Source organism: Coturnix japonica, chromosome 9 (genome assembly GCF_054131305.1).
Source record: "Coturnix japonica strain WE chromosome 9, WE-NBRP24, whole genome shotgun sequence".
Taxonomy (NCBI): Eukaryota; Metazoa; Chordata; class Aves; order Galliformes; family Phasianidae; genus Coturnix; species Coturnix japonica.
Window position 1 is genome coordinate 25,872,777 of NC_140671.1, and position 27,551 is coordinate 25,900,327.

Genomic DNA, 27,551 nt, shown 5'->3' on the forward strand with positions numbered 1-27,551 from the left:
ATCGCTGTGCTGCCCCGCGCCACGAGCACCGCAACGCAGCGACATGGAGAGCGGCAGCAAGGTGTGTGTATATCTATGTATATATATATGTGTGTGTGTGTGTGTGCGGGATGGAGCGGGCTGCAGGGAGCCGGGGGCCCGTCCCGGAGCTGCGGGGGAAGGGATGGAGTTATGCAACGCGGCGCGGGGGGAGCGAGCGTGGAAAAACCCCAACGTGCCGCCGGGTGGGACGGCGGAATAGGGCTTGTAAAGGGGAAATAATAGGGCTTGTAAAGGGGGAAGGAATAGGGACGGAGCTGTGTGTGTGGGGTGGGGGTACAAGGCGGTACTTGGGGGTTGTTGTGGGGCAGCAGCGCGGAGCTGCCCCGTTCCCCTTCCGGGCTGGGCACATTCGGGTCCGGGCAGCGCAGCGCGATCCGGGCCGGCGGATCGTCCGTGTGGGGGGGGAGGAACGTGAAAGTGACGCAACTTTTTTAGGAGAGGAGCCGATGGCGGCGCCCGGCGCTGCCCCGCGTCACCCAGCGGCCCGTCGCCCATCGCTGCTCTAATGGGGTCCGTGGAGCGGCCCCTGCCAGGAGGGAGGGCGGGGGGGCTCCGCCGGGCCGGGGGGGACCCTGCTTTACCGACCCGATCCCGGGCCGCAGTGGGTCCTTTAGGTTCGGTTTGCGCCGCGCTCTGATGCGCTGTTGCGCGGTGGTCCCGGGCTGCGCTGATGGGGGTGGGAGCGGCGCTCTGGGTGCTCGGGGCTTTGCGTAACAGAACTCTCGTCGGGGCTGTTGAAGCGGCGATCCCGCGGTTGGGAAACGCTGAGAATCCGTCCATGTCCCCGGCTGACCTTACTGCGAGAAAATATAACAGCGAGGGAAGGCGGTGACCCATTTTCCTTCCCGTGGCGGAGGCCCTTCCAGCTGCGGGAACCCCCGAGCGCGATGTGGTGTCACGATGGGGCTGCGGGCAGCGCTGTGTGGCCGTGGCTGAGCCCCGTGCCGCATCCCGACCCCAAATGGGATCCGAGCGCAGCCGGTGCTGTGCCGGGGTGGCTGTGAAGGCGGCGGGCAGAGCAGTTTAGTGCTGCCGAGCTCCCGTTGCCCCGCAGCCTCGCTCTGTGACCTTGCTGTTGGCCGCCGGGGGCAGGGGGGGATTTACTGCACCGGGAAGGATTTGTGGGACGCCGGGTGCTCGTGGGGCTGCGCCGAGTGCGGCTCGGGATGGCCGAGGGTGTGATGGCAGCCGAGCCCCGACGGGAAGTTCCAATGGGGATCTTTGTGCCGTTCATTCCTTGGAACTTCTTAATTTGCTTTTTATTTTTGAGGGGATTATTCACTCCTTCATCCCGTGCTGCTCCCCGTGCTCCGTGCAGGGCACACACCGCACTCAGACTCTGTGCCCATAGAGGGCATGGGGACAGGAGCTCGGCCCCAGTGCGAGCTAACAAAGCAGCTCCGCGCAGCTTGACGAGAGTTTCCCACGCCGGGCGGCCACTAGAAACCGGCTCCTTTTTTTTTCCTTCCCCCATGTTGAGCCTCTCCTTTCATGGCCAGGCTCCGTGCAGCACCCGCATGGCCACTGACTCACGGCCGCCCGGGACCGCGTCCAACAGCTGGGCTCCTCCTGAGCACAAACCCTGTGCTTTCTGCTGGAGCGCCTCGCTTTTCCCCTAGGGAAATAGGGGACTGAATTGGGGTCACTCCATGTTTGTTGTTTGGGCGAGCATCCCAGCCCTGCACGGTGCAGGCCGGAGACTTTCATTCCTTGAATGCACTGATGTGCCCCACTTGTTCCTCCTACACCCCATAGAAATGCAGTGCTCTGAGCAGCACAGCTTCCTGCGCCCCAGCCCCCTGCTGAAGGAGCCCTATGGGGATGGCCGGCATCGCCATCATCTTCCCGGAGCAAAGTTCAGCTCCTCACTCCCTTCCCAAATGCAACGTGTGACTCACCGCTGCTTCCTGCTCGTGGTGACATACGTGGGACCGATGGCACGCGTTGCTAGACGTGCAAACTGGCGCTCACCAGCCCGCTCCTGCTTCAGGAGAGCACTGCGCTGTGTCAGACGGGGCTGCAGTCACCGCCCTGGGGAGGGAGAGAAGCAAAGCACGGAGCGTTTCTGGCTGTTTTTAGGTGTTGATTTTGAGCACGGGGCACTTCTTGCATCCGCGTGTGTTGTGCGGAAGTCTGTGCTGGGGGAGGCGGTGGCACCGCGCTCTGCTCTTTAACTTGGCAGCTCTCAGCCCCACGTCGCAGCTGTGCAGCTCGGTGCTCAGCACCCTTTGCTGTGGCTGCTGGGAGCTCAGCCCGCTCCACTCGGGTGCTCTCTCTGCTCAGACATTGAACAAAGCCAAGTGCCCAAACCTCCCCGATTCCCTGGGAAGCGCAATTGTTGCATTCAGGCCAATCCTAATTAATGAACTTAATTAACGGCGTGCTGGCTTTATTTCCTGAGGCAGCCTGGGGTCCCGTTGCTGCTCTTCCCACTGAACTTACTAATTCCTTGTTATGGCAGAGAAGGGTGGGTTGCTTGGGGTGCTGGTGAGCTGCTGCTGGTTGCTTCGTATCACAGTGTGCATCCCTTGGTGTGTCTATGTGCTCCCATCCTTAGGTGGGCTCTGCAACACCAGGTGCTGCTCTGAGTTGGATGCATGTGGGGCTGCACCTCTCTTGCTCACCAGGCATGTGGCAGGAGCTGGGATGGGGGTCCAGGGAGTGATGAGCAATGGAGGGATATGGGGGATCTTTGGGAATGCCCAGCATTGATGGCTGCTGTGCTGGGTCACTTGTGCTTTGGGGACTTGCCTGAAGTGCACTCAGTAATCACAGAGCTACAGAATGTTGCGAGTTGGATGGTACCCACGAGAATCCCAACCACTGTCTGCATACGCCAGTGACCAAACCCTGTGGCTGAGAGTGGTGTCTTAGTGCTCCCAGCATGGGGCCATGCAGAGTGCTTCCCTAACCCCCAGCCTGACCCTCTACGTGATAGCAGTGGGGAAGCCAGCAGGCAGGGAGCGGGCTGAGATCTGTGGGCATGGAAGCAGTTCGGTGGCTGGTCAGAGCATGGCACGAGCTGAGCCCCGAGCTGCCGGGGTTGTGCCAGGACAGCAGGGGAGGTGCCCATGCAAGAAGCAGATGGCTCCCACATGGTGCTCATTGATAACCCAGAGATGGGTAGTGGCCATTGGGAAGGGAAAGGAAGGCTGCTGTGGGTCCCATGAGGCTCCCCTAAGCCCTGGAGAAGGGGCTTTAGGTTCACGTGAACATCCCTAAGCTGCTTAACCCACCCTGGGAACTTCAATCCCATTTCTCAGGGCACCAAGGCTGGGCTGAACGGCAGGGAAATCTCCTGCCTGGGATAATTGGGCCATTGATGGAGGTGTCCAAGTGCTGGCCTGCCCTGACCTTGCTCCAAAACAAGCCTTCAATTGTTGCCATAGCTTAAGCAGGAGAAAGGGAAGGTAGGCGAAGTCTTGCCAGATGGCACTGAGGCATTGGATAATGGCTGGGAAATGATGAGCTGGGCTCTGACATGACTCTTTATTAGCAGCAGGGCATCCCCATGTTGGTGATGGGGCAGAGCTGTGGGGCTGACCCTGAGTTTGGGTGGCTCTGCTGCCCTCGGTCAGTTCACGAGGGGCACTTTTTGCCCCAGATCTGAGAGTAGGGGGGTGCAGAGCCTCACAGCGTGGCCCAGGCACTTGGAAGGGAGGTGAAAGCCACAGGCTGCTGCCGTGTCCCCAGGAGTGGAGGCAGGGATGGGCCAAACAGTGTCACGCTCAGCCCACGGTTATCTCTGCCTCTTGGCACATGGATGTAGTGCGTGCAGTCACCCTGATGGGGCCGAATCTGGATGCAACAGCAAATCAATAAATAAATCCATGGGATCCCAAAACGGCATCACGTGGTTCTGTTTGTTGTTCAGCCCACGTGCGTGTCAGAAAACCATGAAAGCTGGGGAAGGGGGAGTGGGGGTGGGAAGGGAGGTGGGGGGTTCCCTTTCATCTCCTGGGGGCTGTGGGGCACAAATAACCCTCTGCTCTTTCTCCCCATAGATGACAGCTCGGCTGATGCTGGCCGTGGGAGGAGCGGTGCTGGGCTCGCTGCAGTTCGGCTACAACACCGGCGTCATCAACGCCCCGCAGAAGGTGAGAGCGGAGCACCGTGAAAACAAACACACCTCCGTCCCGCCTCGCGCATCCGCCCTGAGCCTGGCTGAAATAGTACATCCTGCTAGGCAGCTTACCGCCCTAATGGGATTTGTTAAGGAGCTATTTAGCTCTTGTGTTCCCTGGAGAATTAGTTTCCTTTTTGCTCAGTGTTTTGCTGGCTGTGTCTGGGATGTGTTTCCAGATACACCATGAGAACTGCAGCGCTTTCCCTGGTGTGGCTTTGCCAGAGAAACTTTGGAGACAAACCAGCCTGGGAGTGCTCACCCACACGGCCCGACAGATGGAGATAACAGCCCCGGTGGGCTGCCCACATAAGGAGGGGCTGATAATTGCTGCTCTGGCAGAGGCTGTGGGATAGTGCTGGGTTGGGGCTGCCAGGAGCTGCCCAACCTTTTCCAAAAGAAAGCGAGGTGCTGTGGGGCTCCTGTGTCTGCCAAGCCTTCACACAGTCCCCCCTTTCAGCTCTCCTGCCCCACTGGCTCCAGGGTAGGGCTGCAGGTACACGGTGCTTCCTCTGCCCGTGCCCTTTCACCGCGGTGGGGGGATGCCCGACAGCTGCCTCATCCTTGACTCAGCAGGCGCCGGGTGGTGGCGGCTGGAGAGGGGGAAGGCAGGGCTGCCTGTGCTCTGGGTGTGGGAGCAATAACTCACTTGGCCTGGGTGACTGCTGGGCTGTGGTGTGTTGTGTTCTATCCTGCTGCTGGGACCTGAGCCTGTCACCCAGTGTGGACACACTGGGGGTGGTGGTGGTGGTCCCCGATGGGGCAAAGTGAGATCCTACACAGATTCCCCAAAGGGAAGCTTACATTACCAACTAATCGGGGTCTCAAAGGGTGTGAGATCATTGTGATGCTTGGAGGAGCAGATATGGGGGTGGGGGCCCTATGCAGCCACCAGAGGCCAAATGTCCCCAGGAGGTGAATGTGTGTTTTGGGACAGAAGAGGAAACACAAGCTGTGTGCAAAGGGTGATGAACAGCAGCAGGGATTTGCTCCTTCCTGTACCACAGTTAGCACCAGCCAGGACCCTCCTGTGGCCAGGCATCTGGTGGGGACCTGGGGGCCCTGAGAAACTTGGGCTCCCCTGAACTGCCTTTTGAAGTTTTATGGCCCTGGAAGTGTTAGCTCAGAAATTCTCTATTGTGCTTGTAACATGCCCTGGGCAAAGCTCGGTTGCCAGGGCAAGGTGTTGAAAGACAAACTGGGCTTCAGCTGCTGCTCTGCTTGAAGGAACTGGCTGTTCCTGGGCTGTGAGGAGAGCTAAAACATCCAAACCTCCAATGCACAATCCCGAATAATTAAAACTCCGAGGCAGAATTTGTGCCATGAGAGTATTAATCCTATTACTGGTGGGATTGGTGGATGGGCTGCGAGGTCTTCTGACGTTGCATTAGAGCACAAACAGCGTCGTGTCACCTTGAGCACTGAAAAATGTGTGAAGGGGAAAAGACTCTATGCAAAAAAAAACTTGCCAAATTGTGTGTGAAAAGAGGAGTGAGTCCTTTTGGTGGAGGTGAGTGGCCTTGCCATTGTGCCCAGGCACCTGTGCTGGTTGATGGTCTTTATGTTGGGTGATGGGCTCTGCAGGGCAAGGGCTGGGGAGCGCTGTGTGCCTCACGCCTGAGCCAAAGCACAGTGGTAGGAGTGGTGTGGTGAGCTGAGCAGCCCTGGATGACATTGTTCTAATTTCCCCATCCCCAAAGCCCTGTGCAGAGTGGATCTTGATGCAGTGCTGAGTGCTCAGGGACCTCGGGGAGCAGACCTGCTGTAATTACTGCATTGCATCAGTGCCCTACCTGCCTGTCTCGGTGCCTGGGATGGGGATGCGAGTCACTTCCTTACATCTCTATCTTCCTAATGGCTGCTGGGACTGTTCTGCAGCCTGTCCTGCTACCTCCAGCTGATGGGGTGTGAGTGCGTCCCAATTGTCCTATGGGGTCTTCCCTTGAGGCAGCACCAGATTGGGATGAAGCCAACAGATGTTTGGCAGGGATTGGTAAGGCCTTCCCACAAGGTGTGTTCCCCCATCTTGCAGAGTCTGGGGGATGATGTCCATGTCTCAGTGCTGGGGGCTCAGATTCATGCAGCAAGCTTTCCAGCAAGCTGTGTTGCTTGGGGATGCAGAAGAGCCGGGGAAGCACTTTGGGATGCCTTCTTACTGCAGTAAAGTGCACCAATCTCTTGGCTTCAGCAGTGCATGCACAGCATGGTTTGCTTGCACCCATTCCCCGTGTCCAGCTGCCTCGCCAAAAACAGCCAAGAAAGGGGCCTTTCTTGCAGTGAGGGCTGAACGCTGGTTTTGTGGTCCTCCCAATATAGTCTGTGCTGCTGAAACAGCCACTTGTTCCTTGCGGGGCTGTGGCAGGGGCGATGCATGGAGGGGATGGAGTGAAAGAGGGTGAGGAGGGCTGGTGGGATATGCTTAGCTGAAATGAAGCAGGAGGAAGGCAGGGAGGCACAAGCAGCCTTGGTGAATTCTAACACCCCCTTGGTTGTTCCTCTTTTAAGCTCAAAAGGGTTTTTCATCCCCTCCCAGCAACTGGCTCACAGTAGGATTCCCCACGGGTCCCTTTTGCACAGGGAAAGAAGCTGGGAGGAGGGATTTGGAGCACTGTTTGTTTGACCCCTTGGGCCTTCACAGTGCAGGGAGGAGCAGCAGCAAAACCACAGCCCAGAGGAAGCAGGGCTTGGCCAGCTCTGGGGCATCGGCCGTCGCTTGGATTCCTCTCTGCTTCATAGGAAGTGAGCTGCAGGCTTCTGGGGAAGGCAGGGAGGAATTTGCTGTGGCCTCTCCCAGTTGCATTCGTCCTCCCTGCGAGGCTGTAAAGCAATGAATCGGGGCTGCTGGGAATAAAGATTCCACTTGTGGTGTCCTGGAGAAGATCCACTGCAACCTGACCGAGCTTTGTGTGGAGCTGCATCCCAGGTCCCATTGCAGGCCCTATTTTTAGCTCGCATCACGCTGGTGCGTTCATTACATAAATTGTTAAATAACTGCAGCCACTAAGTTCCTGGTAGAGAAGACAGGCTGACTGCTTCCCTGCCCAGCCTGAGCTTTATGCACAGCTTCCCTTTAACCATCTACCTCCCTAACGCTATTTTCAGGTGTCTAATAAGCAGGACTGGGGGTTTCAGGCCCTCTTTTATCATCTGGGAAGGGAAATCAGGAGCTTGAAGGATGAAACCTGCTCTTTGCTGTGTGCACGGCAGGGCCATAGCAGCTCTATGTTGTGCTGCTTAAGGCAGTTGGCTTCTTGTGTGCTCCGACCGTAGTTACAAATATTTTGGTGCCCTTATGTAAGAAGAAGCCTCAGGACCCATTGCTTTGTCACAAAGCTGCATGAAGCCCTTCCTCCATGCAGCCAGTGGAGCTCCCTTATTAGTAGGGTCAGTGTAGGTGTACCTGAGCCCTTATTTCTCCAGAGCACAGGTGTGTTGCTCTGGGAAGGAGCTGCCCATGGCTCTTGCTGGTTTGCTTGAAGCCCTCTGGCTGCTGGCTGTGTTTCTTTAGGAATACACAGAGCCCTGTGCTGCTCCTGCTCAGCCCCTTGCTGTGGGTTGCTGTATCCCTGTCTGTCCGCGATGACCCGAGGAGGAGCCCAACCTTCCTGCGGTGGCTTCAGAGGCGTTTTGGCAGCGCTGAGCCTCTGCAGGGCGAGCCCAGAACCTGTCTGGCTGCATTTTCACTGCTCATCCTGTCAGGTTTCCTCCCAGATCCCAGCCATGCTATCAGCTTGCTGCCAGCCTGCAGCTGGGTGGCTCCCATCTAGTGGAAAGCAAAGGAGTGCTGGGTTTAATGGGAACGTGCCGGCAAACCAGGGCTTGCTCAGTGACACATTGTCTTGTGATGGGGAAGAGTTGGGCCAAGCCTTGTGACTGAGGCTTGCAGGGTGATGGGGAGCTGCCCGCAGTCTGTAGGTGGCTGGGCTGAGGCCGAGGAATTCGTGGCACTGGTGATGAAGATGAAATCTCGAGCAGTAGGAGTGGAGGAGGACTTGCCCAGCCTTAGCAGAAGGGTGTGTGGGTAATAGCTAGGGAAAGCTTTGAAGGGCGCTCAGTTCTGTGCCCACATCAGCCTGGGTGTCAGTGGTAAAGGTGCCCTGCTGCCAGGTGATCCCAGCCTCCTTGTTTGGGCTGCAGCACTGGAATCAAGGCAGGGCTGCTGCCCCAGGTGTGGATGTACAGCTGCTGCCTGCAGGGAGGAATTAGGATGGTAGTAGTTGTGATGAGGCCAGGAGTCTCATTCCTCACTGAAACTGGGCATGGGAATTCTGGCTGTTGGCAGGGGATGTGAGGCTTGATACAGTCCATCTGAGTGGCCACATGTGGCTGTGGTGTAGGAGCTGTGTCTGGGCTGACACTGAACTCTGCAGGGCTGGAGACTGTGGTGTCTGCTCCACTTCGAAGTGAGCCCAGGCAAAGCTTTGCATCCTGCAGCTGGTGAACCCTGCCTTATGGTGCCAGGGGGATGGGATGGGCCGGGACGCAGTGCGCCTGGACACAGGGGGCATAAGTTGGGCTGTCACATCCTTCTTGAGCTGACAGTGCTTGGGGCAAGGTGTGCTGGGGCTGTGCTGTGTCTGCCATTGCAATGGCATGTTGTCAGTACTGTGGGTCTGGCCATAGGCTGCTCTTCCTCAAGAAAAAGCTGTGTGTTGGGGCAGGCTGTGAGCATGGACGTGCCCAGCCCTGCACAGCATGGCCCTATAGGCAGATGTATATGAACCTCATGGTGTAAGACAGCCTTACCCTGTGGTTTTATATTTTCCCCCTTGCAGGTGATTGAAGACTTCTACAACCGCACCTGGCTGTACCGATATGAGGAGCCCATCAGCCCTGCCACCCTCACCACACTGTGGTCCCTCTCCGTCGCCATCTTCTCAGTTGGAGGCATGATTGGATCCTTTTCCGTGGGACTCTTTGTCAACCGCTTTGGCCGGTGAGCACCAAGCATGTGCCACCTCCCCTGGCAGCAGGGTCTGGCTCTGGGGCTCACACCTTCCTTGTGGGACCATTCTTCCACCCTCTGTAGCTTGTTACTGCCTGTGCTGGGAGCTGGCAAGCCTTCTTTCCCAGCCTCCCCAAGGCTTGGCCTGCTGCAGAGCTGAGCCCTTAGTGCGAGCCAAAAGCGCGTAGTCTGTCCCTTAATAGCTTCCCTGTTGGCCTTTTCAGAGTCTGTTGTTTAAACTAAGCATGCATCAAAACCGCACTGTTGTGCTCCTTAGGGCAGCATCTGTTTAACTGTCTGGCTGTCATGGGGGAGCATCAGCCTTATTCTACCGAACCTTGTGAGTGCCTCCGCTTCCCAGCGGTGCGTGGCCATGTGCCTGCACTGCCCTGGAGGCTGTACAGACAGATGGTGAGCACTGTGTGGTGCTTGCACTTCAGCCTTGGATGCTTTCCTGCATGGGGAATCACTGTGGACACCTCCCTCGTGTGTAGTGTTGGCGTTTGGTTTCACATGGCTAAAACAGCCCATTCCAATATCCACTTCAGTCTGATCTCATCGTGTTCCCTCCTTGCTTCCACAGGCGTAACTCCATGCTGATGTCAAACATCCTCGCCTTCCTGGCTGCTGTCCTCATGGGCTTTTCCAAGATGGCTTTGTCCTTTGAGATGCTCATTCTTGGCCGCTTCATCATTGGCCTATATTCTGGCCTCACCACAGGCTTTGTGCCCATGTATGTGGGCGAGGTGTCACCGACTGCACTACGGGGTGCACTGGGGACCTTCCATCAGCTTGGCATTGTCTTGGGCATTCTCATTGCACAGGTAAGTGCTCTCCAGGGGGGTCTGTCTGTCTGCAGCACTGTTTCTGGACAGTAAACAGGGATTTGCTCCATGCTGTTGTTGCTGCTGTGGGTCTCAACTGACCCAGGTGCATTGCTCTGTGGCTCTGCACAGCCCCCCAGGAAGAGCGAGGGCTGGAGGTATGGAGCAGGGCTCAACAAGCATGAGGATAAAATGTAGGGTTTGGATGCCCAGTACTGTGTTGTAATGTCAGGGATATGATTTAACTGGGAAGTATTGGTGATAGTTGGACTGGATGATCTTCTAGGTCTTTTCCAACCTTGATAATTCTGTGATTCTATAGGCTGCTTGGATGCAGCTTGGTGCTCTGCCCCTCTGATAGGCACACTGTGAGGCTTGAGTGTCTGTGGGTGCCCCATGAAGCAGGACTGGATGGGGCTTGTAGTAAGCTGGATTAAAGGAGAAGGGGAGACTCCACAGCACTCGTGTGGCTTAAAACCTCTTGTTCTCAGGTGTTTGGCCTGGACTTGATCATGGGGAATGACTCTCTCTGGCCGCTGCTCCTGGGGTTCATCTTCGTCCCTGCCCTGCTGCAGTGCATCATCCTCCCCTTTGCCCCTGAGAGCCCCCGCTTCCTCCTGATCAACCGCAATGAGGAGAACAAAGCCAAGAGTGGTGAGTGACTTGCATCCCTGAGTTCATCCTGCTGTGCATGGGGCCCTCAGCCACTCCTGACCTGGACTCTCTGTCTTCCTTCAGTCCTCAAGAAGCTCCGGGGTACGACAGATGTCAGCAGCGACCTGCAGGAGATGAAGGAGGAGAGCCGGCAAATGATGAGAGAGAAGAAGGTCACTATCATGGAGCTCTTCCGCTCTCCCATGTACCGCCAGCCCATCCTCATCGCAATCGTGTTGCAGCTGTCCCAGCAGCTCTCAGGGATCAATGCGGTGAGTGTAGGGCTGGGGACACACTGTGGGTCAGCTTGCTTCACCCAGCCACAAGAGCATGGGCTGTGCTGGGTGCATGTGCATGGCTTGTGGGTTGGTGCCAGCCCCGAGGTGAGGTGCCAAGAGGAAAGGAGTAACATCTTTTCTGTTTGTAGGTTTTCTACTACTCCACGAGCATCTTTGAGAAGTCAGGTGTGGAGCAGCCCGTCTATGCCACCATTGGCTCTGGGGTGGTGAATACAGCTTTCACTGTTGTTTCGGTGAGTTGTAGCCTCCATCTTGCCTGAGAGCTTTGTGTTGGGCTGGTGGGCTTTGTGGAGGTGGGGTGTGGTGATGTTGTACTTGCTGCCTGAGAAAGTGCATGCAGGGAAGGAGGGAGAAGGGAGGTGGAGATTGTCTGTGCTGATAGATTTCTGCCCACCTGACAGCTCTTCGTGGTGGAGCGAGCTGGACGCAGGACCCTGCACCTCGTGGGCCTGGCAGGGATGGCAGGGTGTGCAGTGCTTATGACCATTGCTCTGACGCTGCTGGTGAGTGATGGGGACTGATGGGGGTGGGTGGGAGGAGGGCTTGCACACCACTCCTCACAGTGGAGGCTTGTGAGGGGATGGGGTTGGAGATGAAGAAAGACATCCTCCTCCCAGGGATCCGCACGGTCCCCTCTGTGCAGGTCTCTCTTGGGATCCCAGAAACCGCAGTTCCAATCCAGAGAAACCCCATGGCTTCTGCCAGCACCATGCTTGTCTGCAGTCTCACCTGTGCTGGCTGCAGACTTTGTCCATCTTTATGAGCAGCACTCAACTGACCTGTTTTCTCTTTCCTTTCCTTTGGACTAGGACCAAATGGCCTGGATGTCCTACCTCAGCATCGTTGCCATCTTCGGGTTTGTGGCCTTCTTTGAGATTGGTCCAGGCCCCATCCCTTGGTTTATCGTGGCAGAACTGTTCAGCCAAGGCCCTCGTCCTGCTGCCTTCGCTGTTGCTGGGCTGTCTAACTGGACCTCCAACTTCATTGTGGGCATGGGCTTCCAGTACATTGCGGTAATCATCTCCTATTCTCTGGGGCAGTGGGTCTGGGTGTGTGTGCAGGCAGCCTTACGTTACACCAGTTGGATTACGAGTATAGACAATATTCCTGAGCCCTAAAACCTGTATTAGGATTATGACTTGGGTTTGCTTTCAGTTTGGTATGCAGAATGCCCCTAGGGATGAGGCACGGGGAAGCCATGTCCTGGAGCAAGTTGACACTGTTCTTGTAGCAGTGGGTATGGGCAGGACAGTCACCAAATGACAATTCCCTTGGGTCGGAGGGCACAGGCAGTGGTGCATTGCTTTGTGCCTGACACTGGTGGGTGGCTGCACTCTGGCAGCCCCAGCAGGGCCGCAGGTTTTGCTGGCTCCATCCACATGCTCACTGCTTCTTGGTGCTCTCCTTTTCAGCAACTCTGCGGCTCCTACGTCTTCATCATCTTCATGGTGCTGCTAGTCCTCTTCTTCATCTTCACCTACTTCAAGGTGCCGGAGACAAAGGGCCGGACCTTCGATGAGATCGCCTCCGGCTTCCGCCAGGGGGGTGCGAGCCAGAGTGACAAGACCCCAGACGAGTTCCACAGCTTGGGTGCTGACTCCCAGGTCTAACCAGCTGCGGCATGTCCCGTCTCCTCCGAGCCTCATAACTTCTCTCCTGAGTGTTTTTAATACTTGTACAGAAACGAGGAAGGAGGGAGCGGGGGGTCTGGCTCTTCTGCATATGCTCCTTCTCCAGACTCCCCCAGTGGCCGCCTGGTTCATCAGTGACTGACTGATGTATTTTTTGCTAGGAACGATTTTAGCTGGTTTCACGTCCAGGATTTCAAAGCCGATAGATTCAGCAACAGTGACTAATGTTTTAAAACCAACCAAGCAGCATCCTCCAGCCTCTGCGAGCAGGAGGGTGGCTCCCTTTTTAATGAAGAGATAGGTTATTCCATGCGAAGAATCACGTAGCGGAAGTTTTTAAAGCTGGAAACTTTTGTTGTTGTTGTTTTTTTTTTTTTAACATTCTAATCATAGAGAAATCTTGTAATTTGATTAAGTCTAAACCAAGATTTTTGTTTTTTTAAAGTTATTTTTTAAAGCAGTCTAAGATTTCAACCCCCCCCATTGGGTTTGTGGATGGGGATTCCTTGCCTTCTGGGAGCGCCTTGGGGCAGTGCTGAGGATGTGAGGTGTGGGCACAGTCCTCCTCTGTGGGGGCTGGAGCAGAGTGCTCCCCCTGGAGCAGGTGGTGGAGGTCAGTAGTACTGGAGCAGGAGGCAGAGTGCGCTCCCCCCCTGTTGCAGGCTCCTGGAACAGCTTCTCACCTTTCTGAGCAGAGGGCTGCATGTGCTTCCTCGCCTGGATTTCATCTGTTCTCGTGCTGGCTGTGCGCTTGGGCAGGCTGAGATGGGAGGGGAGGGGATCTCTTGATGTATTCTTGGCAATATTTGCCTTATTGGTCAGCTGTGGCTCGAGGTGCTGGTGGAGAGGAGCGAGGGTTCAGCAGCAGCACGGAGCTGTGGCCTCAGCCTTCCCCAGCACAACGCTGGTCCCTGCAGTGCCAGGAGCAGGCGACGGTCCCACGCTGCAGCACCTTCCCATCGCCACCACATGGATCCCAGAGTCACCGAAATTCACCACATGGATACATACATTTCCTGCTCTGTGTATAGACTGGAAGATATTTATATTATATATATTTTTGTTCAATGGTGTTAATAGTAGATGTTAAGTTATAGTGCTTCTGATTGACAAGGAACTGTACTGTAAATATTCTCGGAGTATATTCACAGTGTATAATGTATACAAAAAGGTACAGATGCAAAGGTTTAGTCTCTTTAGCAACTCTAAGGAAAGCTTGTACATGGTTAGGTGACTTTTGTATAGTTAATTACCTGCACTGTAGTTGTATCTATTGCACTGAATTTTAGTCCTTAGTATATTAAAAGTAAGAAATACTGTCCTTTTTAAAGCAAAACGTAGAAAACCAACACAAAGAGCAGCCCTTCTCCCCTGAGTGCAGCTGTTGTAGGACCTACTGGCACATTCCCAAAGCCATGTGCAGTTATTTAATAGTGTTGGTATTTTCTTTCTTTTTTTTTTTTTTTTTTTTTTTAATTTATTTGTCTGTTTTGAAAGTGAGTACATTGAAAAATAAAGGTAGGAAAAAAACCATGACAAAACTCAACACATATCTGTGCAGCATCCCAGAAACTGCACACACTTCTTTTTTTCTTCCCTAATGTGCATAAACATAAGTGCCAAGAGAATGGAGAAAGGTGTGTGGTGTGCTAACAATAAACAGGAATGTATGCAGCGACCCAACCTGTTGTGCTGTGTGCCTTTCTTTTTGGGAGGAGTGCAGCAGGTCAGAGCTTCAGCAAGGCCAGCCCTGGGTGCATTCAGGTGCTGTTCGTGGGAGTGTTTGTGTCCTATCCCTGTTTTAGAGTAGCTCCCCAGTGTGTGCTCCTCTTTGCCAAAGCTTTTCCTCATAGGGGTGCAAGGCTCCCTGTTACAAAACGTCCACGCTGTGCTCCTGGCTGTGTTGTTGCCATCTCCTGGCTGCTTCCTGGGGAAATTTCTCCTTTACTTAACCCAGTGCCAAGGGCTGCAAGTCTGAACACTGCCGGGCAAAGAAGTGCTGAGCTTGTTCACTTTGGTTTTCTGCTATTTGTCAAAATAGCTCTTTGCCCTGAAGTGTATACAGTGGAGACAGCTGTTCCAAAGGGTCATAGAGAAAAGCTGTAAAAATCTTCCAACTCTTCCCCAAAATATTCTGTGGTGGGATGCTGGGTTGCTCTGATCACCTTTACTGGCACTTCCATTCCCTTCTCATTGCTGTGCAGGCCCTGCTACCACAGATGCCCAGCCTGCAGACTATGAAAAATTCATTTCTCTACTGCTTTAAGCAGCCAACAGTGATAGTGTGCCATGTGGCAGCGCTGTGGAAGGGATGCCGGCCCTGACGTGTCACGTAGAGCTAGCCTGGCCATGGCATGTCTTGGGGGATTACTGCCACAGCTCCAAATCCCCAGCCACAGTGACCCAAATCCTCCACGTCCTGAGGCACTGTGCCAGCAGGCACTGTGCATCCTGGCTGCCAGCATCCTCTGTTCCCACATGTGTTACTACAGTCTCAGGAAGCTGCCCTGCTCTGCCACGGGGCCCCTTGTGTGCACTGATCACAGCTATTCCACCCTGTGCAATTAAAAATCAGCTGGATTGGAGTGAGCAACTTTTCCTTTAGCAGCAGCATCAATCCCTTCTAATTGCTCAGGTCCCAGCTCGACGAAGCATTTAAAAGCGTACTTGACTCCAACCCAATTCAGCAAGGCAATTAAATGCATTCATAAATCCTCCTGAAGTAAATGAGACTTAATCGTAGGCTTAAAGCTCAGCTGAATCCAGACCTTAGCAACAGGGCAAGTTTCCCTTAACCTCTTTCCCAGCGGTGCAAGGCTGTCACATGCTCCAGTGTCTGAACCAAGTTCACTCCACAGCTGCCCCCAGCCCTGTACCCATCTTGCTCTCAGGGACTCCCCTAGCCCTTCTCTAGTGCCCCTTGGCCTTCACCCCCAGGGCTACATGTACCCTGTGCCCTGCCTTCCTTCCTTCTCTGCTCCCAGGGGCATTTGAAACCTGTGAGGGCTGCACGTTAGCAGTCAGTTTGATGGAGGCCTGCAAAAACTGAGAGCGTGCATTTGGAAATGGAGGGGCACTACAGAGAGGTGCAGCATCTGAACAAGCCCAACCAGGTTCTGGGGAGCAGATGTCAACCATACAAGTTAGGAATGTAGCGGGCACATTCCCCAGGCCTCTCCCACAGCCTTCCACCCTATCTTACTCATCAAAGGTAAAAGAAAATTGAGGAAAACAGTAGCAAACACATTTCAGCTGGTCTTAAAATCTTGTCAGACAATGCGAGATAAGAGGCTGTTACCCTTATTTACATTAGCAAGTTGGCAACAATTTATGCACCTTGTACCGGTAGTGCTTTTATTTCCCACCCTCATGCTGTTAACTCTGTAACAGTCTGCAGAGGTTGACAAGCATGTAACAATTAACTAAGACAACAAGCTTAGTTTTCAAACACTTCCAGATGGAAAAGGACCCTCACGGAGAGGCGACAACAGCTGTACGTCCTGTACAGCTCACAATGCATTTGCCATGTTTTCAGACACCTAGTTAGATAACCTAGCCAAGCACCTGGCTCTGGTAGAAGGAGCTCCTTATTTTGTGCAGGAAGGCTGGGAGTCGATCAGCTTTAACAAATAGCTGATGGCTTCTAGAGACTCTTGTTCAGGCAGTTGTTTCAGCAGGTTAAAGGCTTTCATCCCCATTTCACGTGCCTGGAGTGAAACAGAAAAGACAATGTAATTGTGAAGAATTTGGCTTTTCTCAAAGGGTACTTAAAATACCTGTAGAGACTCATTGAAATGGCTGCGCTGGATCTGATCCAGGCTCCAATTGCTCAGCCACCTGTTTCAAAGGGTGACCTGTACAAGCTGCTTTAGAGGAGAGAGTAAAGCTGCCCACAGATATCATATTTAGGATCCAATGGTGCAGACAGAAGAGATTACCAACCCCAGCTCCTCCTGCTGGAGAGCATTACCTGCCATCTGACACACCAGTTCATCTGAACATTCTGAAAGCTATTTCAGGAAAAAACAGCTGCACTGACTCAGTTTGAGCTAAATCCCTCATTTCCCTCTGTAGCCCTTCCTGCAAATAGACAGTCTCACAATTATAAAACTTTGCTTTTTTTTTTTTCTTCTTCTATTTTGAATTTCTTTCTTTATGCCTTCCAAACACTTACTTGTACTGTAGCTTTCTCTAACACAACAGAGACTGTTAATAATCTGTACCTCCATCCTCTGAATCACAGGCAGAAGAAACCTGAGATTCTGACTGCTCAGCCCAAAGATGCCTGATTTCTGGACAGTTAAAGCTCAGCATTTCCTCAAAATTAATTACCTTAAATGCTGAAAATTGCACACTGAAGTTTGCAGTTGAATCTGAAATTTTTAGCCACAAGTGCTCAAATACAGCAGCACAAATGCAAAACTGAATTACAGGGTCCCATCATGGTAATGACAGGGAGTCTTGCTCATGGAGGGATACATGCAAGGCCTATGTCTTTCTCACTGTGTAACATCCAACCTGGTATCTAAATGTGGCTTGTGACAGGTACCTACATTGCCAGGATGAAGGACAAACCTAGAAAACGTGAGTAACTACAAGATCTGCTGTGGATGCTGAGGCAGAGCTTGAAACAGACCCAGTGGGTTTTTTTAGCCCTGACAGAATGCAGAGCATGAGCTGGCTTTGTGCAGAGATACTGAAGCAGCTTTGCCCTGAGTTATCCACTGCTCCAAGGCAGTTGTGTTTTCAGGAGAGGAACACAGCTGGCTTGCATTCATGCCTTTGTGGAATGGGGCCAACACCTTCCTGCACCCTTTCAACAGGTGAAACTTACCTTTGATAAATCCATGATTAGGTAATAAAGCATTGCAAGAGCATGTAAGACTCTGGCAGTTTCCCCAGGTTGTTGCTTTGGTGCCTTTTCTCTGATATCTAGTACTGCATTCAGGACCTGAATTGCTTCTGCTTGCTGGGCTTCAGCTGCAATGAGGATGAAATAATCTTGTTGGATGTATGTATACAAGATAATATATTCAAAACTGCCTAATTATCTCTTCTAGACATCAAAGCACCTCTACAACAAGCATCAGTGTGGCATACCAGCTCCATGCAAATTCCATACCCATTAACAGATATCTTTTCATCCAGTCTGTAATTGTGTTGATTAGCCTTCAGTAAGGATGTGAAGTCATAACAGCTGCATGAAAAGAGCAACGTTCATACTCCTGTCACATCCAAAGATGGATTCATGTAGACCTGCCTTGTGTGATTCCTATTGCAGCAACTATTATTTGAGAGAAAGCCAGGTAAAGGGATTTGCAGAAGCATTTTTTCTTTGGCAACATTCTTATGGGTTCAGATGGTAGAAGAAAGACAAAGAATGGAATCTAGACTGACTTCATGGAGTGCTGAAGTCATACCATGCACACTAGCATATTTCCCAATGCTTCATGCACCTTCCCCTAGCTTACTCTCCAGATTAATACATCCAGTTATCAACACATGCTATTCCATTGTGTCCCACTGCTTCACATGATAGTGCTGGAATTACCTAAGTGAGATGAAATTTCACCCATTTAAATGAAAGGAAAGGAGCTACTGAGAAACAAGAATGCTGAAGTGGAACTGAATCCTGAAAGGCACCACCATGTATTGTTGAAGTCGGTGTCAAGGATACTGTGAAAAGGGGAGGGTGAACCAAAAGGGCAAGGCTGCATTTCCTCTTGAACACTCTCATTTCTAAAGTGGCCTCATTTGTTTCATCCACCTCTATCTACTGGGCACAAAAATCACAAATACCCACAATTCTGATTACATTTGGTCTACAGAAACACAGTGCAAAATCCAGTGCAGTAAATATGAATGCTGAGATGGATGGATGTTTAAAATTCCTGTCTTTCAAACACTCCTGCATAACAGAGGTGCTTACTCATGGTGTCTTCACTGACTTCCTCGTCCTCGGTGAACGGAGACATTTCTGCTCTCAGCTTGCGAATTCGCTCTTGTGTTTGAACTGACTTCGCAAGAAAGGTGTGCCAGATGTCGGTGACCTACCAGGAAGTGAACGAGTTATTTCACCCATGTGAACACGTGGTATTTAGCAACTGGTTGTTCTATAAACAATGCATTCTGCAGTGTCTGTCCCTGCTGCAACAACCTCAGCGCCTACTGCTTAGTGGGCAGGCAGCTGCCAAGCTGGTTGTTTCAAATGGAGATCTGATGGCTCTTCTCCCAGTGGGAGCCTGAGTTGGAAGCTCATTGCTCTATCTGAATGTTAGTTTTCATCAAACTTGAACAAAACAAAGTCAATTGATAACGCAAATTAGATGGAACTTCGTGAGCAGAGTGGAGGCAAAGCCTCATTAAAAAGTCAAGCTAAACAAATGGAAGTTCAATTTTTCCCCAGTTATTATGGTCATTAGACAACTGTCACTTCCTTTGCTTGACAAGCTTTTAGCAGTGTGACTTTTCACTGATATTCTGCTTCAATTTTACACGGCTTGTTTGCATCCCACAGCTGCTCAGCCACTCTTCTGTAGTTATGGAAACTCCCTGGCCACCTTCTCTGCCTGTGGGAGTATCTTTAGCCTTTGGTGTGGAGCTTTGGGTAGTAAAGCTATTTTTTAACGAGGTTTACCTATGAAAATTACAACTTCAATGCCTTTTCCAGAATTTATTTATTCTGGTTTTAAGTCGGGAAAATGTTTGGATATGAAAATGTTGATGCTAAAACACTGATACGGTTGGTTGCCATCATATTAAAGGCAGTCAGAAACAGGGAAACATTGGAAAGCACACAGAAAAAAAGGAAAAAGACAAGAAAGTTAACTGAGAAATAGAGACAGGATGAGCTTTGGATTTACCAACCTCAGCATACAATGAGTCTGCTATGTCCATTTTGTTCTGGCGAAAAAACACATTAGCCATGAGGAAATACCCTCCAGAGACCTCAACAGATTTTAGGCCAAATGTAGAACTAGCAAAGTAAATCTGAAAACAATATTAACAGAAAAGAAAAAGCACGAGTTTAACAATCATGTCAATCCTGATACATCTTTCATTATTATGGATTAATAATACTGCAAAATTCTGTCTTTTTCTGGGTAACTATAGCATTAGTTACACTTGATTCTAACTGTATAATGAGGTACTGAGGCAAAGCAGTATTTTGTGTTTTATACACAGGAATGCAACACGCCCAAATGCCCTGCTAGCTCGGGCAGAAGATTCCTTCTCATGGTGTGCTGCCCTGTTGAAGCATGGGGCAGATTCCTCACACCTCTTCCTCTTAGTGTGCATCCTGCAGGTCTCTTTGTCTTCAGATGAACAACTTGCTGCTGCTTTTCAGAGCTCCAGACATGCCCATGGAGGCTGTTTCCTCCCCAAAGCCCCAGCCAAAGAGAGGGGAAGGTAGTGGGAAGGCAATGGCACATTCCAGCTATTCTGAGCCAGCATGTGACTCTCAGCAGATCTCAGACACACAGCCAAAATCCAGGCAGGTCCTGCGCTGCTCTGATGCAGCCCAGAGACTCAATAGTAGTAAAAAACCTGCTGTGCTACTCCTTTTCAGGCACCAGACCAAGGCAGCCTAAAAAACCAACAGAAGTGGCATAGCAGGGAATCTCTCCCAGTAGGTTTACAACAGGTTTACAAACTAAATGAAGACAGAGTTGTATATGTTATGATAGAAAGCCTCTAACTCTCCTTCACTGTATGTCATCTGTACGCCCACAGAAAGCTGTTGTAAAAAGAGACTATCAAATTCAACAGTAGTGGGTATACATCAGTCTGCACTGGGTAAATTTAGTCAACGTGGGACATAAATAGGAAGTCATGGAGTTCATCTGCCTTTGGGCTGATAAATAACAGGCAAAGCATCCCCAGGAACACTGCTGGCAATAAGCACTTCACATTTCTCAAACCATTCTCATGGCTAAAAAGACTGAACTGTCAACAAAGGTACCAAAACAGGTATTTACATAGTGAAGTGAGGTGTTCATTAAAGAATAGATGATGGAGAATTGCCATTGAACAGAATAGGAAAATGACCAAGATATACAATGACTTATCTGCTAAAGAAAAGACACCTATAGCAGTTTGTGGTAGCAATGTCTGTTGATATCCGGAGCTTAAAAAAGCTGACAGAAAAAAAATCTAAGCAGATGCAGGAAGGACGAGTTACATATCACTTAAGAATAACCATACCCGGAAAAACACAACTTTGGCTAACACGTGGATACACGGTACCTAAGACTCATGTAGTTCAGCTGTTCTTAATGTGTACTGTCCTGGTTCCTTAAATCAGTGCTATCAGTTGGGATGTTCATGTTCCTCAGAACTGCTAGAGAAGGAAGGAAAACTGAAAGGCTGCTGTATTGTTATTGGCTTACGTCTTTTGCCAGGTGATATAAAGCCTGATCGAAGTTTCCATCAGTGACATAGAGAAGCCCAAAACCACGATGCAATCTATGCTGAAAGGCACCGCTGCAGTCTGGAGTTCTGAGGACAATCCATTGAGCTTGGGAGAGATAGTTAGACGCCTGTTGAAGGTTGCCAGCACCTGCAATGTCATACAGAAATCAGCAGGATACAGAGCACTTTCTGCTTAGAAATGTAGAGGATATTGCCTGCTATCCCTTTGACATGAAGACACAGTATGTGGATTCCCCACTTCTGAGTCTCCTTAAGTCAAACAAGGGTTCAGAAAGTAACTTACAGGCAGCTACAAGAGAAACCAGAAACTGCAGAAAATTCAATGCCTCTGGAACACATGTCCAAACCAGTTAAGGTCCAGGCAGAAGCTAACAACTGCTGTAATACCACACCCAAAATACTGACAGGATAATTTCCCTTCTCTTGCCTCCCCATTTTACAACAATATTTGACAATGCTCAATTTTGCCAGCAGATTATTGTGCCTACTCCTGTAACAGCAATGGTTTACAATCATTTCTCAGTCATTTATGTGTGCAGCTGAACCATACGGTCAATGAGAAAAAGCTCTGCTCCAGGCATAACTCACTTCTGTGAATGAACAGAGGTGCTCCTCTGATGGGATGACCTCAAAAGTGGGCTGGTTGGGAATTTAATGTTTTTGTGAGCCATACGAATCCACAGAGGTAAAGATCTGAACTTCATACCCCTTCTCTTGTGAGAATTGGTTAGAGATGAAGAAAATGTTCCATTTTTCACTGATTTCTCACCATCGATGAGATATCTTTTCCCCTGGCCAACACAGAAAACAAGAGGTGACACCTCAAATCTCCCTGGATGCCCTTCAGGCTGGGCATAGAACAGACATGGCACAGTGACTGTAGGGCTGGCCCTTCCCGGGAATGCTGATAGGAAACCAGAAACCTGACCCAGGGGAGCTCTTGCCCTTGCCAAAGTTACTGTGTAGACCAGTGCTTACCAATGCAGGCCTCAGCCAAGAGGAGATAGGCAGGTACCAGTTGCACAGAACTTGAGCCATATACTTGGGTGCTGAAATGCAATGCATGCAAAGCTGCAGGTAATGCTGTTTTATGCTTCCCATTGAAAATAAACTTCTGGGCCATGCTGGATGCAAGATCGATGATGTATTTCTGTCAGGAAAAGAATAGTGGGGCAGGGTGAGCAAAGGATAAGGAGAAATAATATGCATGGTCTCCTTTTACATTCCAGTTTGTGCTGTTAACAATCACTGCTGTAATTTTATTTGTGTCTGTAATTAATAGATGGAAATTAAAGCTGTCATATTACAGCCTGGATTTCATTCCTACTTCTGGTAAGAACAGCTCTGGGCATCCTCTTAGGTCATGTGGTGTCTTATGAGACAAAGAATCCTTCAGGCCTATGAAAAAGGACTAACAAGGTTGTAGCAATAAAAGCTGTGATGCACAGAAAACGATCATCACAAGACCATAGAAAAGATCAGACAAAAGGGTTACAGCAGGATTTTGCTGACGATAACAGTGACTCATAGCAGGCAGCAGAGCGTACGGTTTGCCAGCCTGGTGCCAGCATGGCACATCTCCAGCTGCAGGAGACACTGTCTGGAAGCAAGGAGAGAGCTTGTTACATCGTGTTGCAGCACACTGCCCCATAGCACTGAGTAAGGACAGGTTTGGGGTGGGACAGCAGCGTACCCGCGTGATTCCTGGGGCTTAGCAGCTTCCTCTCACCCTCTGCTGGCCACTTCTGAGCTCTCAAGGGCTGATGGTTTGGATGCAGAGTCTGGAAAGTTGGTCAAAATCAGAAAACTCCAATGTACTGCATTATATTCCCACATCTTGGATGAGGCTCTGGGCAAACTGATCTAGCTGGCAAACAGTCCATGACAGGAGGTCAGAAGGGGATGAGCTTTAAGGTCCCTTCCAACCCAAACCATTCCATGATTCTATCATTTCCATAACCCAAGCTTGATCAAGCAGCTTTGTAGGATTTCTGTTTGCTGTCAGAAACCATGATGTTTCCCATAAGTACAGCTGCTTCCTGTCCTTTGCTGCTCCTAGCAGTCCACACATTTGGTCTTGTCACCCTTTGCAGTACCTGACCATCAGGTCCAAATGTTTCTCTATCTGAATGCCTGCTCATTGCCAAGAGCTCTACAACAACTGCAGATGGTGTGCCCTTACAACATGCTATGGGTTGCCAATGAAAAAGAGCCAGGATGCTTACCTATCTATTTCTCTTAGCTTTCATCATGATTGTTGCCAACTCCCAGCACTTCTCTGTTGGCATTTCACACAAGCAGTGCAGATGGAAGGCTGCCTGCAAACAAATCTCATTGCTGCTATGCCTAGCAGGGCTGCATGGCAAGTAGCAAAGTGCTCTTCTTTGGCTAGAAGGCACAGGCAGGCCTGTGCAGTGAGTGCCTGCAGAAAATAATATTGTAGCTCTTTGCAGGCTGTGATTTGTTGCCCGATGTTTCCCAGTTGCAGCAGATCAGAGGGCGGGAAAAGCAAATTTCAGTGCTTTTAGAGGCCAGGTTATAGTTTGAGCATTTTACTGAACTCAGAGTGCTCAGAAAGGCAGATAAAAGTGAAGGAACGGTTCAGGGACAAGGAACCACAAGGACAGTGTGTGAGTGTGGACTGGAGATCCCGGCTGAGATAAAGGGACATGCTTTCCAGATAAATGAGCCTCAGAGAATGCATCCCACAGTAACCTGCAGCAGCGAGGACATCTAGGAGCATGGAAGCACAACCATCATCCCCCTCTCCTGCACCTGTGCTATCAGCATATACAGGGGCAGAAAGGGCTGGAGACAACAGAAGCCCTGCAGCATAGAATATTAAAGACAGCTCAATTGCAAGCCTTGGAGGCATCATTAGCTTTGGCCCTGCACTGTTTTGCTCGTAGTGCTCTTTTCACATGTGCAGTAATTACAGAGATTTCTCTGAAGATGCTCCCATGTATTTTTCCCTTGGTTGAGGTCTGAGGAGGCAGAGGAGCACAGCTCTGCTGCAGGTGGGAGCAGGGGGTTGGGTACACACTGGGGGTTCTGCATCACATCTGCTTCCACACTTGCAGGCACCTGTCATGATTGCATGCTTGAAGAAAAACACAGTTTAAAGAGGAAGAAGGGCTTCCAGTCAGTTTGAATGTGGGCCCTTGAAGTTAAAGCCTGCAGTAGAAGGGCTGGTTTTGGTGGATGGCTGCAGCTGGCCGAGGTGCAGATTTTTTCCCATCCCCAGAGGCTGTGGTAAGCTGACATCATGCTTGGTGCAGGCAGGTGAGGCTATTCTACAAACAGAAACTTGGATTTTTTTCAGTTTGGAGGTATTGTCTGTAGGCACCCCCACGGCTATGTTGACAATAGCAGATTTCTATCAACAAAGTTTTGGAGCACATCTGAGGTATGAAACTCATAACCTCCTGGCTCCCAGCTTAATGCACCTTCCAGCTTAATGCACCTTGCCTTAGGCCAAAAGGCATTCCAATGTGCACAAGCTTTCCTGTGTTTTGATAGAGGCTTCAGTTCCATGCTTGAATTTGTGAACTTAAAGCAACAGAAAAGTTCAGAAAATAATAAGTCCATGTGCAAGGGCTTAGCTCTGTGAAGAGAATTTGTAGCTTTTCCCTGAGTGCCAATGAGCTTTCAAGCATCTTTGTTTGTTCCCTGAAAAGGAAAAGAAAGATGGGGCATTGAATAATCTCACCCCCTCCATACTGCTCTTCTGATGCTTGTCAGACAGTCTAGGCCAGTTGTACATAAAAGAACTGTGGACTAGGAGCTACAGGCTTGCTGTGTAAGAAAACAAGTAACAAACATGATGTTTCTGCTTTTTCACCCTTTTCTTATGGGAGAAAGACAACATGCCCCTTCATATGACACTCTGAGAATCTGCTTTGTTGAAGCAGTTTGAAGAATTTACTAAGGTCAAAGAACAAATGCAACGAGAGTTGTTAAAAAATCCTGTAAAAAACTTAGAAAAGCAATGGAGCCTGCTCTCTGTATCTTCCCTTACAAGGTCAATCCAAGCCTTGGCTCAAGCTGCAGTTCTGTAGTCACTGTGTGCTAACCTAGGTGTGCACTACAATCAGGAGGAGTGAGTGTCCTTTTGCCTACTTCTCTACCAGTTTTACACTCCTGGCATGCTCTGTAGAAGCTTATAAAACAGCTGATTAGCTTCCAGCTGAAGTACTGCTTTGGTTCTGCAGTCATGTGCTGTGTTGTAATGTATATAGCATAGTTTTAGTTGCTAACAAATCAATCATGTAGTAACACATGCTTCTGACGTTTGATTTGTAGGTAGTTTTATAGAAAAGCTGTAAATAAGCACAAGAACTGCCAGCACTCTGCATTATTCTTGACACTGTGTGATGGAAATACTTCTGACATACAATCCTATAACTTAAGGGCTTGTATGTAACACGAGTGAAGCCCTTATTTCCTACATGTAGGATGTATTTCCCACTTCCAAATTCTTTCTACATGTTTAGATAATAAGTCACAGCCTTCACACCATCACGACCACCCTCTTGGCTTCTATGATATATATATACATATATATCACATTTTTTCTGCACTTTTGTTAACAATCCTGTTTGTGCTTTTCCATCACGTGACATTTTCAAAACAAACTCAGTTGTCAGCACCTAATTACCACAAATCTTAATGGATTCTGTTGCCTAAAGCCTCTCACAAGCTTTCACTACGCACAACTTTTGTCCATGCAGGTTCCAGCTCTTTTAGGCTCTTTCCTTCTGCGTGCTCACAAGAAAGGTAATGACTTCAGCAAGGAGCCAGAGTGCTAACACCTGACCCAGAAACAACTTTAAAAACAATACATGATGTGAAGCACAGAAGATTAATGATCCTCTCAGTGGCATCGTTTGTTTGTTACCATTTCACTTTCAGTTGTTCTGTCGTCCTGCTATTTTGTGATTAGGAGTTTTGCAACGATAGAAGGATGATTTATTTTGATGGGAAAGATCGTTCTAAGTAACAGAGGTATTTGGGTGGGTTATTTTATTTTATCAACAGTGTGGAAAGGCAGATCCTGCATCCCATAAACAAACACACACAAAAAAACCCCACAACAGTTCAAAACTTCTCTGACTGGAAAGGAGCTGCACATCTGCACCTCCAAGGAGGCCAAAAAACAGAGATAAATAACCACACTTAGTGGGAAAGAGCATTTCAAGTTGTTGAGGTAAACAAGGGGAAGGGTTTTATTTCTTTGCTCTCTGCTTTGAGAAAGGGGAATCCCTCTCATCAGTGAAGGATGAGGACACTCTAATAAGATCCATCTGGGTTCCAATGGACTCACTCCTGATTGCCATTGCAAGGCAGGAGATGCAGGACTGCTGCTACCGAGCCAGCAAAGATAAGGAAGCTCAAGATCTGGAGGAAGGACTGCCAAAAGGCAAGAGACTTTTCGAATTGCAGACAGAACATTCCTGCTCCTTTTATTGGGAAGTTTTAGTTGCAGAGTCTTTAATACATATTTTTTTTGGTAAACAAAGAACTGATTAACAAACGACATGCCCTCCCAACGCAGCACACACCAAAATATAGAAAGAGATCTCATCAAATTTCACTGGCAGCGCTTTGAAGTGGTATCTCTTCTTCTTGTACATACCTGCCTTTTCACCAGCTGTTCCACTCCATGTTTTCTTTCTTCTTCAGTAGTGAGAGAAGGGAGGGATGTGCGGACTGGAATCAGCAGTTGGCATATTTTCTCATGGATACTAACCCAGTCGGCTTTCTGATGATCTACATCGCTAACAAAATAAGGAAGGAACGATATATTTGTTTACTTGGAAACAACGCAAAGAAAGCTCAGCGCTTGTTGTTTCTTCTGGACTTACACCACAAGAGTTACTCACAACAGCTGCCAGAACACTCCACAACATTCAAGGTGAAGAAGAAAAGACCTTTGAGGCCACCACTCCAACCCATTACCACGTTCTTAATGCCACATCTCCATGTGTTTTGAGCACTTGGAGGGATGGTGGCTCCACCACTTCCTCGGGCAGCCTCTCCTAAAGCTCCACAGCCTTTTTAATGAAGGAATGTTTCTCGCTATCCCACCTCAGCTCCCCTGGGAGCAACTCGAGGACATCTCCTCTTTTCCTATCACCACTTGGAGGCTCGGCCTGAAGCTCAGCCTGGTGTCGGAGGGAAACACGCTCAGTATGAAGTTATTAACACACTCTTTGAACCACAGGAGGCGCCTCAATCCTGTGCGTTAAGGCCTTTACTTCACTGAGCTGCAGTGAAGGCCTCACTTCCAGCACCACGGCGATACCAACCAAACCCCGAGCCCGGCTCGTGACACTGAGTTTGTCTTGAGGTGTGACCGTAACCGAGATCCCCGGGGGGTCGGACAGCCGCAGTCCCTCACCAATAGTATGTGACGCGGCAGTGCTCACACCGCAGCCGTGCGGCCGCCCCGCACAACTCGCAGCGCCCCGACAGCTCCAGCGTCTCGTAGAGCGGCGGCCGCGTCGCCGTGGAGACGGGGATGCGCTTCCGGCGGAAGTACGGGAAGGCAGCACCGGCAGCATGGCGGCGGCAGCATGGCGGCGGCAGCGCTTCCGGCGG

At 50.4% G+C, this 27,551-nt stretch overlaps 2 protein-coding genes and 1 long non-coding RNA gene across 3 annotated transcripts; 1 reads left to right on the forward strand and 2 right to left on the reverse strand.

The window, feature by feature from the left end:
• On the forward strand, positions 1–14,201 carry SLC2A1 (solute carrier family 2 member 1). Its single transcript, XM_015882631.2, has 10 exons — positions 1–61; positions 4,047–4,139; positions 8,941–9,101; positions 9,694–9,934; positions 10,426–10,588; positions 10,673–10,860; positions 11,016–11,120; positions 11,289–11,390; positions 11,697–11,900; positions 12,300–14,201. Exons 1-10 carry the CDS (start codon positions 44–46, stop codon positions 12,495–12,497), a joined length of 1,473 nt encoding a protein of 490 aa, XP_015738117.1. The 5' UTR covers positions 1–43; the 3' UTR covers positions 12,498–14,201.
• On the reverse strand, positions 1,287–2,182 carry LOC146759877 (uncharacterized). The gene is made up of 2 exons (XR_014931793.1): positions 1,941–2,182; positions 1,287–1,673 (listed from the first exon to the last, which is right to left on the reverse strand). It is a non-coding gene; the product is annotated as an uncharacterized LOC146759877 (long non-coding RNA).
• Positions 13,961–27,551, reverse strand: ZMYND12 (zinc finger MYND-type containing 12; the record flags this gene model as incomplete). The annotated part of the gene is made up of 8 exons (XM_015882632.3): positions 13,961–16,225; positions 17,353–17,498; positions 18,448–18,568; positions 19,386–19,508; positions 20,909–21,078; positions 21,930–22,101; positions 26,587–26,728; positions 27,352–27,551. Coding segments are annotated over 8 exons (1,194 nt in total), but the record flags the coding sequence as incomplete, so codon positions are not given.